Genomic DNA, 16,487 nt, shown 5'->3' with positions numbered 1-16,487 from the left:
ACGCGGCTCCTGCGCCCGGTCGGTTCCCGATCCTCAGCTCTCCTTGTGCCCGCTCTGCTCCATTACACACGCACACACGCAGGATGGGTGTTTATTCTTCTGTTTTGTGTGTGTGTGTGTATTTGCAGTGGTTCTCAACCTTCTGGCCCTTTAAACACAGTCCCTCATGTTGTGACCCAACCATAAAATTATTTTCGTTGCTCCTTCATAACTGTAATGTTGCTACTGTTATGAATCGTCATGTAAATATCTGATATGCAGGATGGCCTTAGGCGACCCCCGTGAAAGGGTCGTTCGACCGCCAAAGGGGTCGCGACGCACAGGTTGAGAACCGCTGGTTTAGTGCCCTTTTTCATGAGAGGCTGTCAGGGGACATTTTTCCCCTTTGAACTTCTATTCCTTGAAGTTCTTGGGCTGGAAACGTCACTGCTCGCTGTAAGCCTTGCCCTTCTTCCTCGTTGTGAGAGCTGCGTCTCTCGAACGTCAGTGTGCAAGTATGGCCTTGGAATTTTATTTCTTCACCCTGCACGGCCACCTCCGCCCACCTGGAGCGCCAGGCCGAGGAACTTAATCCCTTACCCTTTGTGAACTCGGCTTCCCGCGAACCCTGTTGCCGATGCACTTAAGAGTCGCATGTAGTCGCAGTTTAGCCTCAGTTCGCTTCATCTTCTCCAAAGGGAAATAAAGTAGACATTGCAGCCAAGATTTTCACCTGTTTTAGCGGCATACCACCCCAGAGCGTCTCCGGTTGTCGGACTGGAACCCTGCTCGCCAGGGACTGTGCAAACAGCCTCGGCAGGAGGTTTCCTTTCCTCGGGTAAGTTCACCAGTGTCGCTGGGAAGTGTCGCTGATTTGCAGGTGTTTGCGACCCAGGTTAATTCGTGCCCTTCTGACTTGTTATTTTCTCCCTCCCAGTGGCATAATGGCAGAAGCTGCTTCTCCCCTGAAACGCTTTGTGCTGGCTAAGAAGGCAATTACTGCGATTTTTGACCAGTTACTGGAATTTGTTACTCAAGGTTCACATTTTATTGAAGGTTAGTGTCTCTTAAGTGTTTCAAATAAGGACTGTTGAAAATAGGCCGCGGCGCTTTATTCTTTCAGCCTTAGTTACTGAACACAAATAGAGGGGCACGGTGGTGTATGCCATGAGAGATACCGTAACAAATAACACCTATTTTTGCCCTCGAGAGGAGGAAGATAAAATGGAATTAATAACAACTAAGAAATAAGTGCTTGTAGGTGAGGTGCTATCCTAGCACTTTATTATATTAACACATTAAAAACTTAATAACTCATTTATTATACAAAGTACATTTTAATTATAATTAACTCAAATCAGTAACACTAATAGCTTATTTAATCCTCATATCAACACTGAGGCACAATTTTAATCACACTCATTTTACAGATAAAAAAGCCCAAGACGCCCTGGCCAGGTGGGTCAGTTGGTTACAGTGTCCTCCTGTCCACCAGCTGGTTGCGGGGTCGATTCCCCGTCAGGGCACATGCCTAGATTTCGGGTTCAATCCCTAGTCAGGGCACATGCAGGAGGCAGCCTATCAATGTTTTTCTCTCACATCAGTGTTTGTCTCTTTCTCCTTCCTCTCTCCACAAAGCTAGTAAATGCCCAGACTACAAAGTAGGCAGCCCACAGTTAGCCATTATACTTATCTCCTCCCCAACTCAGTAGTTAAGCCAAGATCTCAGGCCAATTTTATCCTCTCAAATGAGGCGGGATGCTGTGGGAAAGAACCAAAAAAGTCTTCCTAAAATGAATGTAACTGTTCAAACAAGGGGGATAGGAGTGGCTTGCTTGGGATTACTGCCTTGGAGATAACTGTTAAAACTTCTCTGGTTCTTAAGATTACATGACCTTCAAGGGTACAATGAAAAGGGAGGGATTCCGGAAACCTCTCCAGTGACAATTGGGACACATCAATAGATTAGTAGAATCAAACTTTACTTTTCCCTCCTTACTTTCCCTCACCAGATTTTGAGCTCCTTTAAGGGTAGGGATCATGCCTTACTATGGTGTCTCTGTCACCAAACCTTAACACAATTACAGTTTTGTTGGAGTGAGAAAAAAGAAGTATTGGTGTAGAACATTTATATTTACAGTTTGGGAAAAATTTGAACTGGAACAGTGACTTTGAATCATATTTTATTCTAAAACGATAGGAAGTGAAGATAAAATTAAATATATTTTGTGTAATGAGCTAGTTATAGATTGAGTGTCATGCTCGGAGCTAGTGAATAGCAGCTTTAAAAATCTGAATTTGATTTTACTGGTTTTAGAACCTCAGGAAAAAAAAATGTTATGAAAAGAGACAAAGCAAATAAATCAGGAAGAACATAGAAGAACAAGAATAAAATAAAAAACAGAGGTGAATATAATTGTACTTATTCATTCACTTTATTCACCAGATCCCATGTATTTTATTACTGCACTTGAAAAGTATGATGAGATATGTAAGGCTTAAGTTGAATTAGATGAGTACTGGGTAAGCCAGTGGTTCTCAACCTTCTGGCCCTTTAAATACAGTTCCTCATGTTGTGACCCAACCATAAAATTATTTTTGTTGCTGCTTCATTAACTGTAATGTTGCTACGGTTATGAATCGTAATGTAAATATCTGACATGCAGATATTTAGGCGACCCCTGTGAAAGGGTTGTTCAACCGCCAAAGGGGTCGAGACCCACAGGTTGAGAACCGCTTCGGTAAGCTCTATCATTGTTTTGTAATCGGAGAACCAATGGGTCCAGCTGCCTGTCACTACTTGAGCCAATTAAGCAGAGACAAGATTGAATTACATATGAGCGTTTATGCCAGTGGTATGGGAGAGCAACAGGTCATCCACAAAAATCTGCTCTGCAGCCCCCATAAGACAGCTGCTTATATTGGGTAGGACAAAGATTACATGGGGAAGCAGGAATCATAGGCATAGGGAATTAGGCAAGGTGGGCTGGGGTGGGACTCCATTGTTTGGACAATAAGGTTGTAATCTTTTCTTGATATTAAACAGTTCTTGAGTGAGGGTGGACCACATTTCAAGGTTGACTCTTAGGTCCCGGAGGCATACAACTCCCAGTCAGGTTAGAATGTGCTTTCTTTAATCAGAACAAAACAATCAGGGTTAACAGCATGATTAATATTTCTTATTTTATTTCTTAGCTAGTCCCCAGTATTCTATTTCTACCCCCTAACAGTTTGTCTCCAGTTAGCCAAATGAATCTCCCATGTTTTTGCCTGCAAAATTGAAATACAAAAATATAACTGTAAGCATAACTGTATAATCCTATAAAAACAAAACTGAAGGGCTTTTCTACTTTTCAAATCCAGGCTTATCCTTGGGGAAGTGAGGTTGGGGCTGGGGTGGGATTCAATTTACAGTTCTCTTTCATGTGAAGTGAGTTGTTTTTGTCATCCCTGTGGGTAGCAGATAAGAAGTGATAAGGTAGCAGAGTCTTACCTAGCTTGGAGATCTTGAACCATGTCTTTGTTTCTTGGGGGGTGTCCATTCAAACTTTACTCTTAACATTTGTATCCCTCTTCTCAGCTCAAGATTTGAAGATTCAGTCAGGATGGGACAATGATAAGTGCATATTCTAGTTACTCTGTTCAGAAATACATTTTTGTCTTAGTTGGCTGTTTTGTATTTTTGAGACCTAGATGAATAACAAACATACCCTTTTGATTGGGCCCCTGTAAGTCTAATAATTTTGACATTCTTTTGGGCAGGATTCTTATGAACCATTGCAAGAAGGCATTTATCTTTTACCAAATATTGAGATATAGGCATTTTTACTTTTCAAATGGCATGTTAGTATAGAACAGAGCCAAAATACACGCATATCTTAGGTATTACATTATGTAATTCTTAATATTCATTTGTATCACTTTTTCTAATACCATTGCAATTTTGCAGCAACGTACAGGAATTCAGAACTTGATCGAATAGCTACTGAGGATGATCTAGTAGAAATACGGGGGTATAAAAACAAGCTTTCCATCATTGGCGAGGTGCTGTCTCGGAGACACATGAAAGTGGCCTTTTTTGGCAGGTAATCCTTTATTATTTCTTCTCAAGAGTAGTTTCCAGAAATCAGCTTTTTTTTTCTAATAGGCTCAGCTTTGTTTTTGATGTTCCAGCAAGTGCTATTTCTCCCCCTTCTCCCACAACAGTTTCTGGCTGTGTTATGGTAAATCTGTTAGCATATAAGATAATTTATTTTAGATCATGATATAAAATGAAGCTATGGAGGTCAATCATATTTTTATTTTATTTATTATTATTTTTTTAAAATATATTTTATTGATTTTTTACAGAGAGGAAGTGAGAGGGATAGAGAGTCAGAAACATCGATGAGAGAGAAACATCGATCAGCTGCCTCCTGCACATCTCCCACCGGGGATGTGCCCGCAACCCAGGTACATGCCCTTGACCGGAATCGAACCTGAGACCTTTCAGTCCACAGGCCGATGCTCTATCCACTGAGCCAAACCGGTTTCAGCCATATTTTTATTTTTTAAGGATGCTCATATCTAAGAATTGGCCAGTTATAGGAATAGAAATACAGCACACTTGCTATGGCTCAGTGGTTGAGCATCAAACCATACATCAAGAGGTCGCTGGTTGGGTTTCCGATCAGGGCACATGCCTCGGTTTCAGGTTCAATCCCCAGCAGGGGTTGTGCAGGAGGCAGCCAACCTATGTTGATGTTTCTCTCTCATTGAAGTTTCTACCTCTTCCTCTCCCCTCCTCTAAAATCAATAAAAACATTTTTAAAAAAGAATAGAAATGCAGATAATGATATATATAATTGTGACTTACTCTTTTAAGCTTCTATTGATTATCAGGTATGTCTTCTGAAAGGATTCTCAGCCGCAATGATTCCCAGAGAGTAGGAAGTAGGCAGTTTTTTGTTTTTGTTTTTAAGAATAATTTTGATACAAGGTATTATGCAGAGAATTAATGAAGCTTTTTTTGTTGTTGTTAATCCTCGAGGATATTTGTCCATTGATTTTTAGGGAGAGTAGAAGAGAGAGGGAAAGACAGAGAAACACTGACTGGTTGCCTCCTTCACAAGCCCCAACCAGGGCACAAGCTGAGGAGGAGCCTGCAACCATGATACGTGCCCTTGACCGGAATCGAACCTGGGACCCTTTGGTCCACAGGCCAACACTATCCACTGAGCCAAACCGGCTAGGGTGGAAGTGCCAGTTCTTATGTAACCCACTGGAGTGATAGAGTGATCTCTGTCGCATTCATTTAAGGATCATTTGTTAACTACCTAAGTACCATGCACTCTGTTGGGCACCAGGGATGCAAAGACAAATGACTAGCTCATACTTGGTGACTCAAATATGCGCTATGTACCAATAGAGCCATTTATGTACTCACTACACCTCATGTCTTCTAAGCTATTTCCCATCTTAGGGCTTTAGCACTTGCAATTTCCTATTCATAGAATTCTCTTTGTGTTATTCTGTGTATGTCTGGCTCCTTCTTTTTCTTCAGATCTCATCCTCAATGTTACTACCTTAGAAACCTTTCCTTTTCACTGTTAAATATTCCTTTTCGGTTATTCTGTTTTAAATCACCCTGTTTATGTCCTTTAAAACAGTGTTACAGCGCTCTGTTATTTTTGTTTTATGTTTTTATTGTCTGCTTCTCCCACTTAATCATATATTCTCAAGGTCTTTGAGAGTCAAGGATGAGGTAGATCTACTAAAGAGGCCCTACCTCAGGTTAAGGTGGAGTAAGAGTGGGAAGGAAAAGGCTTCCTAGAGCAGCGGTTGCCGACCTTTCAGACCTTGTGAACCACCCGTTGGCGACCACTATCCTAGAGGTTGACGCCTCAGTTATCCTGCTTGAGAAGGAGAAATAGGTGTTCACTGTGGATTTAAGGACATGGGACATTAGACCACATTTTGGGCTGGGTAGTCTCATAGAATTTGGGGCTGTAATTACAAATTGCCCCAAGAAGCAAGAAGGAGAAGGCCAGGATAGCTTTATGGGAAAGGTAGGATTTGTTTTCCTCTACTTTATCTTTCTGAAATGTACATTGCTAATATTTGTATAAATTATCAACTCTTTTATGAAAAATACCATCTGATGAAATTTTAACTAAATTTGAATTCTAGAAAAGTCAGTCTTAGACCCAGTAAAATAACAAAGTTTTTATTGTTATGTTTTGTTTTTCATGATTTTGTATATTCATTCTTCAGGACAAGCAGTGGGAAGAGCTCTGTTATCAATGCAATGTTGTGGGATAAAGTCCTCCCCAGTGGGATTGGCCATACAACCAACTGCTTACTGAGTGTTGAAGGAACCGATGGAGATAGAGCCTATCTTATGACAGAAGGATCAGATGAAAAAAAGAGTGTGAAGGTATTACATTTGACCTTAGCAATATAATGTATTTTAAACCATGCCCTAGTTCTTTAAAAAAGAATTATAAGATGCCTGCATTACTGGAGATGGAAGAACCATTAATATCTGTTCATGGCTTTTAAAACCATCAGTAATATTTTAAATTCTCTAAAATTCTTTTGCTTCAGAGTTAAATTACTGGGATAAGAAACCCTACCTTAACTTAAAATGTAAGTTAATAAAAGATAAAAGCTTATTAATGCCTGACCGAAGTGGCTTAGTTGGTTGAGTGGCCTCCTGTGCACCCAAAGGTTTCCGGTTCAATTTCCAGTCAGACCACATACCTGGGTTGTGGGTTCAATCCCTCCGGGGCATATCTGGACCTACATAAGGCAATCAATTGATTTTTCTGTCTTTCTCCCATTCCTTCTCTCTCCCTTCCTCTCTCTAAGCATGTCCTCAGGTGAGGGTTTTTGTTTTTGTTTCTGTTTTGTTTGTTTTTTTTAAAGAAAAAGCTTACTAAGTTTTAAAAATAATGTCCCAAGAAAAAGTTGAAGTCTTTTTAAAGAAAATTTCCTTTCATAAATTTCCTAATGGATTCAGTACCACTAGATTCCTTCAGCTAAAAACAATAAAAAACATTGGATGTAAGAATTGACTGGAATGAGAACTACTGGTTAAAGGCATTGTTTCTCACTACAGTCACTTTTTCTTAAGTCTTTTGTTTTTAAATAAATTTTTATTGATTTCAGAGAGGAAGGGAGAGGGGCAGAGTGATAGAAACAGAGAGAATCATTGATCAGCTGCCTCCTGCATGCCCCACACTGGATATTGAGCCTGCAACCCAGGCATGAGCCCTGACCGGGAATCGAACCTTGACCTCCTGGTTTATAGGTCAACATTCAACCACTCTGCCACTCCAATTGGGCTAAGTCTCAATTTCTGTCCCACAAATGCAGAAGTTCAATGTTTGAAGATCTATACCATTTTAGTTTTTGGTAAATTGTAGGTGAATTCATGGGTCTGGTGTTTGCTGTTTGATCTTTTATCAGATAACTCAGTCTGTGTAATACCCTTCAGAGTAGTTCTGAGGAATGAGATAAAATTTATGAAACGATTTCTTTAAACTTTTAACCTATACAAATGAAGGAATAATTTATTGTGAAATCAAGATTTTTAGCAAATTAGAATTCAAATTGCCTGTGGCTTTAGATCCTCAAGTCAGGTATGCTGTGATATTTTAAAGTAATCATTTCTTTTTCCTGATCTGTGCTCTCTATTTCCAGTCCTCTTCCTTTGTGTTCTTTTACTCCTCTCCCTTACTCCAAAATTTGAATTTGTTTACCTCAAGTAGTGGCCTGCTTTAAGGTATAGGTAGACTCTGAGTCTTGTGCTCATGTTTGAATAGTTAACTTAGTAAAAGAAATGCAACAGTAATAGCTAGTACTGCATTGTACACTTGCTACCAGGAACTGTTCAAAGTACTTGTAATAACTCAGACCTCACCACAGTTTTGTAAATAGATGCTTTTATTTTAATTTTATAAGTGAGACATCAAGATTTTAGTACAAGTTTATAATTCTATCAAAAACTTTAGGAAAGCAACAAAACAACACAACCTACCTAATAGTGTTATGATGGAGAGTCACTTCATCCATGATCAGGACTGTTGTGCCCATTTGAAAATAGATGTTCCTCTTTACAATTTGATATAGATCACAAATGAACCACAGAGGTATAAGTGCTGATGCTCTTCCTTAATGACATTTCTTCTATTCCTTGTTATTTCTATGCAATACACATTCATTTTAGAAGAGTCAGAAAGTACATAAATAAACACAAAGAAAAACTCCAAACAAAACTCACACACTTCCCAAAAACCAATGGAAGCCCTTTGGTGTAGAGTTAAATTTGTGTTTCTCTGTATTTTTAAAGCAGAATGGCTTTCTATCATGTGCTATTTCCTGATTTGCTTTTTTCCCCTTGATATACATTTATTTTCCTACATGTAATATCAATTTCTGAGACTGCATAGGTTTCCACTACCAAGTTCTATTTTGGAGGACATTTAGAATGTTTACAGCCTTGATTATTTTTGCAGAATGGTATGAATAAACTGTTTTAAGGGTATCACTTTTTTTTTTCTATTTGGTAATTCTAAAACTTGGGTTTTTCAAGATTCTCAAATGGTTTTATTTCAAATTATTTAAAATTCTGATTCTTAGCATATTTACAAAAATAAATGTTATGCCAAATTATACTATTTTTCTTTTTTATTACAAGTAAATGTTTTGCTTTTGCTTTTCCTCCCACTTTAGACAGTTAATCAGCTGGCCCATGCCCTGCATATGGATAAAGACTTAAAAGCTGGCTCTCTCGTGCATGTGTTTTGGCCAAAGGCAAAATGTGCCCTCTTGAGAGATGACCTGGTTTTAGTAGACAGGTAAAATTACATATGAATTGCATTTTCTTTTTGTAAAGGTGTATTTGTAAAATAATGCTGCTTGCCTTAGCATGTAGTACATAAAAATTTAAAATGTTCAATTGCTGCTTTGTTCTTATTTTCTAGACTGTTAAAGAACAAATAAGGTGTTTGTTTTTGTATCTTAATCATATCATAAAAGTGCCAATTTATCAGTATTTCTATTATAAAAAATTTCAAGGATAGTTACTTTTGTCTTATTTCTTTGTTTCTCTAGATTGACTTCATAGTTTGTGTAAATCTAGGTACCTAGGTAGAGAATTCTAAATAGTTAATTTTTAAAACTAGTAATTAATTTATTCTTGAGATCAAGTTTCCCAAAATAACTTCACTGGACAATTTATGTAGCTTTTCATTGGTCAAGAATTAATCAAGTACTTTTGGAATTTTTTTCCAACTCTTCTCATTAATTTGCATTTATATATGTTTTTAAATCACCTTACTACACTAATGCTTAGTAAATGATAATTCATGTCTGTTAAGCAATGTCATTTACCAAAAAAGGTACTTAAATTATTTTTTATGTGTTCTTTTGTTTTCTTCAGTTAAAATTTCAGTGATCTGTGGAACCCATTTTGTTTTTTGAGGACAGGCATTCCTTTTGGAAGAGTTTTCCAATTAATAGAAATAGCTCAGATGAGAGAGAAGATGCTTGTGAAATAAAAATATTTGGTTTAAATAGAGTAATATTAGCTAGTTAACTTTGTTTTTATTTCATGGTCAGAATGTATCCATCACACTTACCTATCAACTCACCAACTTGTCTCAGGACACATTAAGCCAACTTGAGGGATAGCTGCACTATAAATTTTATAGTATAGATTGTACACTATATTTATGTCTAGTAGAGGGTGTTTTATTTTTTATTATTTATGCTTATAAAGCACCTAGTCTTTTGTGAGCTGTACTGAATGTAGTTGCTAGAACCTTATTTTTTAATTTCTTCTTCTTTTCTTTTTTTAATATTTTTATTGATTTCAGAGAGGAAGTGAGAGGGAAAAATAGAAACATTAATGATGAGAATCATTGATTGTCTGCCTCCTGCATGCCCCCTGCCAGAGTTCAAGCCTACAACCTGGGCATGTGCCCTGACCTGGAATCTAACTATGACCTGCTAGTTCATAGGTCGATGTTCAACCACTGAGCTATACTGGACGGACAAGCACCTTCATTTTGTTTTTTTAACACATTAAGCAGCCAGCCTGTTTTGTCTTCCGGACAGAAAGTATAGTGTCAGTCACCGGTGACTGACTGGGTGCTTAACGTGTTAACGTTTTTATTGACTTCAGAGAGGGAGGGAAGGAGAGAGAGATTGAAACATCAATAATGAGAATCATTGATCAGCTGCCTCCTGCATGCTCCTTTCTGGGGATTGAGCCCTCAACTTGGGCATGTGCCCTTGACTGGAATCGAACCCTGGACCCTTTGGTCCGCAGGTCGATGCTCTGTCCACTGAGCCAAACTTGCTAGGGCAGCACCTTCATTTTTTATTATACATTAGCCTTGTTTGTTTTTAGTACTTATTTTTTAGCCTTCCAAAGCATAAACATTTAAGAGATTAAACTATTGCCCTTGCTGGGTGGCTTTTTTTTTTTTTTTTTAAGCATTTGTTCTCAATTGGACAGGCTCTGGAAGTTCCTTGTCAGCAGAATAAATATGGAGAATTACTTATAGCACAGGCTCTTACCTTGCCACAAGTGCTTTCTTGTAGGTGAAAAAGTAATGTAAATCTCCTGGGTTTGATACTGATGACTGATAGAAATTCTGTCCTTTAGACTTTAAACTATTTATAAAAGTTATAAAAATTGTCTTTAAGAAATGTTATATAATTTTTTATTTTATTTCCATTAGTCCAGGTACAGATGTCACTACAGAGCTGGATAGCTGGATTGATAAGTTTTGCTTAGATGCTGATGTCTTTGTTTTGGTTGCCAACTCTGAATCAACATTAATGAACACGGTAGGATTTAATCATATACAATTAGTGGAAGGAAATGAAATGGTGTCTGTTTTAATTCTGAAAAGTGAGGGAAATCCAAATCTTGGATTAGAAGGAACTTCTAAATCAAGGGTGAACGAAGGGGTTTATGTCTCCATGGGACTAAAAGGGCTTATTTTGGTCTTGAGTGTTCCCAGGGTTTGATGGCACTAGCTTCTACTGAATCTTTGTGTGTTGTTGACCTTTACTGTGGTTATTTGCCAATTTCAGAAGGAATGGGCACCAGCATTGTTAGGATACTGACTTACACCACACACCACCACCACCACCACCACCCCCCCCACCCCCCCCCACACCCCCCCCCCCCCCCCCGCCCCAGCAAGATCTTTGTTTTGTCGCAGTGTTATTAGTGTTTGAGTGGCCAATAGCCAAATCTATGTCACATAGACCTGGCTGTTGTGACAACACTGACAGTCGTTTATAACCTGATGGTATAAAAAAATGGATAAATCTTTAAAATCTGTTAGAATAATTCCATTGTTGGGGTGGTGGATAAACAAACTTTGATATGCCTTCTGACTTTGATGCCTTCATTTATACTGTTCCTTCCCCATATTCTTCCCCCCTTCCAACTTCATTTCAAAAAGCCCTGTAACCAGTACTTTCAAGCCCACCTTTATTACCTCTTCCTTCTTTATGGAGCTTTTCATAATTTCAACTAGACAGGGTGTCTCCTTCCTTTGAATAGTACCAGCATTTATTTATAGTATTTTTGGCACATACCTTTCTCTGTTGTTTATTATGATGTGTTGTAAACAGGTCTTAATCTTAAAAAAAGATTTGCTGTAGCTTTTTGAAAATTTGGACAAAATTTTCGTATCAAGCAATACCTTTTAAGTATTTGTTTAATTGAATTTCAAAAGACTAATGGCGGGATCAGGAAAACCTTCGCTTTTCCCTTTCTTATGTTTTAGTTTCCTTATCTTTGAAAAGTTTAATGCTTATAGTGCTTTGGGATCCTTTATCAATGGCTGTTAATCACTGTTGTCTAAATGGTTCCAAATTTTAGATTACAAGAAAGCCTTAATTATAAATACAAATATAAAAATACTTTTTAAAAGTGAACATACTGTTGGCCATTTGATGTTTTTTAGGAAAAACAGTTTTTTCACAAGGTAAATGAGCGACTTTCCAAGCCTAACATTTTCATTCTGAATAATCGTTGGGACGCCTCTGCATCAGAGCCAGAATATATGGAAGATGTAAGTTCTTTTCCCCTTAATACTTGAAGTATACTTATGTACATTGTTATGGTAGGGAACTGTATACCTATAGTAGAGCACATCATAAGCAGCTATTCTCTCACTTGAAAGAATATAATTACAGGAAATCTGAAGTCAGTGTTTGATACAGATGTTATTAAGCTACCTGGAAAGAAAATTATGTTATAAAAGTACTATGTAATCATTTTAGATCTTGAAACTTCCTTTTTCTTTTAATTTTTTATTGAAGTATAACATAATAGAATAGTGTACAAATCATTCCAGCTCAGTTAAATTTTACAAATTTAGCACAACTTTGTCAGGATCCAGATCAAGAAACAGAACATTCCCAGCACTCCAGTATTCCCTCCCTTTCACCCTCTGTTCTTCCTCCAAAGGATAATTACCTTGGACTTCTAACACCCGAGACCAGCAGTTCTCAACCTGTGGGTCGCCATCCAGTGTGTCGTGACCCCTTTGGGGGTCGAATGACCCTTTCACAGGAGTCGCCTAAGACCATCAGAAAACACATATATAATTACATATTGTTTTTGTGATTAATCACTATGCTTTAATTATGTTCAATTTGTAACAATGAAAATACATCCTGCATATCAGATATTTACATTACGATTCATAACAGTAGCAAAATTACACTTATGAAGTAGCAACGAAAATGATTTTATGGTTGGGGGTCACCACAAATGAGGAACTGTATTAAAGGGTCGCGGCATTAGGAAGGTTGAGAACCACTGCCCTAGACTAATTTTTCCAGTTGTTCAAATTTATGTAATAATCAGACCGTATCTACTTTTGTGTGTCAGGTTTCTTTTCAACATTATGATATGCAGTCACAGTGTTGTGCATAGTTAAGAAGCATTCTTATTACTGTATAATATTTCATCCTGTGATTAACTACACTTGATTTATTCGTTCTGTTAGTGATAGGCATATGGATAAATTACCTGTATTTAGTTACTATGGATAATGATACTGTGCATATTCTTTTATTTATATATATATATGTCTTTTTGTAACTCATAGGTTTATATTTCTTTTGGGTATATATCAGTGGTTATCAATGTGAGGGGTTGGGCAGTTTTGACCCACGGGAATATTTGGCTATGTCTGAAGACATTTTTGTCACAACTAGGGAAATGTACTACTGGCAAACATAGCCCAAGAGTTTTCAAAAGTGCTTATACCTGTTTATGCTCCCACCAGGTGACTGAGGGTTTCAGGTGATTTATATCCCCATCAACACGTGGTATTTTAGTCATGTTGGTGATTTTAGAACCTCTTTTTAAAAAGAAGTGGCCAGTGTGGCTCAGTTGGTTGGAATATTGTCTTGTACAGTGAAATCTGGCATTTGGTCTGTAAATAATGTCTATTTAATTTGCTTGACACTGTTTCTGATTTTAATTAATAGTTGTATATGTTTATCATAAAAGATACATAAAATGCATAAAAAATTAAAATTTACACTATTCCATTACAGTTCACATGTTAGATTATTTGCTTTCCTTGTTCTTCCCACACCCCAAATTAGAATTTTGCTTAAAATGAAGTTTTATATCCTGGTATTAAATTTTTTGTTGTTGTTAATCTTCACCCCAGGATATTTTTTCCATTGGTTATCAGAGAGAGTGGAAGGGAGGGGTAGAGACAGGGAAACATCGATGTGAGAGAGACACATCAATTGGTTGCCTCCTGCACGTGGTGATCAAGCCCACAACCAAGGTATGTGCCCTTGACTGAAATCGAATCTTCAACCCTTCAGCTCGTGGGCCGATGCTCAACCACTGAGCCAAACTGGCCAGGGCATTAACTCTTGTTTTATAATCACACTCTTTCAAATTGGGGTCTCACTCAATCATCAGAGAATTAGGAAGTATCACCCATAGATGGTTTTTCTCTATTCTTATGTAGCTTAAGTTTTTTACTTTTTTTTTTATTGAGTAGTTTGTTTATTTTTCTTTAATTAAATTTATTGGGTTGACATTGGTTATTAAGTATTAAAATAGAGATTTTTTTAATCATAGCCATAATGCTAAAGGCTAGTACCAAGCCCTAATTCTAACCCTTAATCCTAACTTTAATACCCAAGTGTTAATCTTAAACCTAATATTGCACTCTTAATTCCTAGCTAATACATTCTCCCCAATTTTTTTTTAATTTTATTTTTTTTTTATTAAATCTTTATTGTTCAGATTATTACATTTGTTCCTCTTCCCCCCCCCCCCAATAACTCCCCTCCTCCCAGTTCCCACCCCACCCTCCGCCCTTACTCCACACCCACTGTCCTCATCCACAGGTGCACAATTTTTGTCCACTCTCTTCCCGCATCTCCCACACCCCTTTTCCCCCCAAGAATAGTCAGTCCATTCCCTTTCTATGTCCCTGATTCTATTATAATCACCAGTTCATTTTGTTCATCAGGTTATTTATTCACTTGATTCTTAGATTCACTTGTTGATAGATGCATATTTGTTGTTCATAAATTGTATCTTTACCTTTTTCTTCTTCTTCCTCTTCTTAAAGGATACCTTTCAGCATTTCATATAATACTGGTTTGGTGGTGATGAACTCCTTTAGCTTTTCCTTATCTGTGAAGCTCTTTATCTGACCTTCAATTCTGAATGATAGCTTTGCTGGATAAAGTAATCTTGGTTGTAGGTTCTTGGTATTCATCATTTTGAATATTTCTTGCCACACCCTTCTGGCCTGCAAGTTTCTGTTGAGAAATCAGCTGACAGTTGTATGGGTATTCCCTTGTAGGTAACTGATTGTCTTTCTCTTGCTGCTTTTAAGATTCTCTCTTTGTCTTTTGCTCTTGGCATTTTAATTATGATGTGTCTTGGTGTGGTCCTCTTTGGATTCCTTTTGTTTGGGGTTCTCTGCGCTTCTTGGACCTGTAAGTCTATTTCTTTCACCAGGTGGGGGAAGTTCTCTGTCATTATTTCTTCAAATAGATTTTCAGTATCTTGCGCTCTCTCATCTTCTGGCACCCCTATAATTCTGATGTTGGTACGCTTGAAGCTGTCCCAGAGGCTCCTTACAATATCTTCGTATTTTCGGATTCTTTTTTCATTTTGCTTTTCTGGTTGGGTGTTTTTTGCTTCTTCACATTTCAAATCTTTGACTTGATTCTTGCACTCCTCTGGTCTGCTGTTGGGAGAAATAATATTCTTTATTTCAGTCAGTGTATGCTTAATTTCTAGTTGCTGCTTTATCACAACATCAAGGGTCTCATTAGATTTCTTGAGGATCCCATTAAGTTTATCAGCGGCTTCTAGACAGTTCTTGAGAGACCTTAAAAGTGTGGTTTTCAGCTCTATATCCTCCATTTCTGTCATTTCTGCCCTGTTTCTTTGTCTCGGCATTTTTTATGCTTTCTTGGTGCACCCCCTAGTGGTCTTTGTGCGCAGTCTTGTTGTAGTTAAGCCTTGATTGTTGTAGGTATTACTAGGGGGGATTTGGCCTCCAGGCCAACTAGCTGTGAGAATCAGCTGTGTCTGCAGTGAGAGAAGTTCTGTCCTTTGGGGAGGTGCTAATCTAGCCTTTGCCTGAGGCTATCTGCACATGCCTCTGTGCAGGGCTTGGGCCGGGCGGGTCGCATGGGATCAACAGGGCGGGCGGAGCGAGCAGTTATGGCTGCTCTCAGTCCCGTCCCCAGAGGCTCTGCCTCTCAGAGTCGCAGCAACCGCAGCAAACCTCGGAGAGAAAGCTGCCCTCGAGTTCCGACCGATGCCAGACAGTCCCGCTTCTCCCATTTGAGTCTGGGTCCCTAGAGATTCGCCCAGAACAGGAGCTCAGAGCCTGAGGCTCCCTCCCGATTGAAACAGACAACCGCGCCCTCAGCCGCCAGCCCACTCCGCGCACACCTCCGCACCTTTGTATTTTCCGCACTGCGCCTCCTCTGAGTCTCGGTATGCTGTTCTCTTTCCTTCTAGTTGAAGAATTTCCCCTCAGCCAGCCTTCCTGTGGTTCTGGGTGATGTCCGTTCCGTCTTTTAGTTGTATCTTTGAAGTGGTTGTGCGCGGCAGCAAACTCCGGTGTTTACCTCAGCCGCCATCTTGGTTCCTCTCCCATTCTCCCCAATTTTGATTACCAGTGTTTTTAAGAAGAGGAATATATTGTATATGTTCTGACTTCAAAACAAAAATAGACTCATTGTAGCAAATTTATTGTACCTCTTATTTCCTGGTTTCAAAGATATTACTAGCATCATTGTGGAATATAAAAGCCTGAGGAAGAAGTAAAAATGCCACTCATTTTTGTAGGTGTTGGCCTGCATGTCACTTATTAATTTACATAAATATAAGCATATATATGTATACACTTCATTTTGTTGTTGTATAATCATGTATATCTTTAATACAGAATTAGGGATGTCTTCCTATTCCATTAAGTACTAATATTGGTCTA

At 38.3% G+C, this 16,487-nt stretch overlaps 1 protein-coding gene across 7 annotated transcripts in view; it reads left to right on the top strand.

Annotated features, from left to right (window-relative positions):
- MFN1 (mitofusin 1) overlaps positions 1–16,487 on the top strand; it is a 37,444-nt gene that overhangs the window by 475 nt on the left and 20,482 nt on the right. For 2 of the 7 annotated variants that reach the window (XM_036349588.1, XM_036349589.1), the window contains exons 2-8: positions 722–817; positions 917–1,035; positions 3,929–4,064; positions 6,232–6,394; positions 8,695–8,819; positions 10,710–10,818; positions 11,952–12,059. In XM_036349588.1, the coding sequence (XP_036205481.1) occupies positions 924–1,035; positions 3,929–4,064; positions 6,232–6,394; positions 8,695–8,819; positions 10,710–10,818; positions 11,952–12,059 (753 nt within the window). In that variant the 5' untranslated portion in view covers positions 722–817; positions 917–923. Of the gene's footprint in view, positions 1–677; positions 818–916; positions 1,036–3,928; positions 4,065–6,231; positions 6,395–8,694; positions 8,820–10,709; positions 10,819–11,951; positions 12,060–16,487 lie in introns of all 7 variants that reach the window. The other 5 variants (XM_036349586.1, XM_036349590.1, XM_036349587.1 and 2 more) reach the window with 4 other exon arrangements.

The sequence above is a fragment of the Myotis myotis genome, unplaced genomic scaffold (assembly GCF_014108235.1).
Source record: "Myotis myotis isolate mMyoMyo1 unplaced genomic scaffold, mMyoMyo1.p scaffold_m19_p_2, whole genome shotgun sequence".
Lineage (NCBI taxonomy): Eukaryota > Metazoa > Chordata > Mammalia > Chiroptera > Vespertilionidae > Myotis > Myotis myotis.
This window is presented reverse-complemented; position numbering and strand designations above follow the sequence as displayed.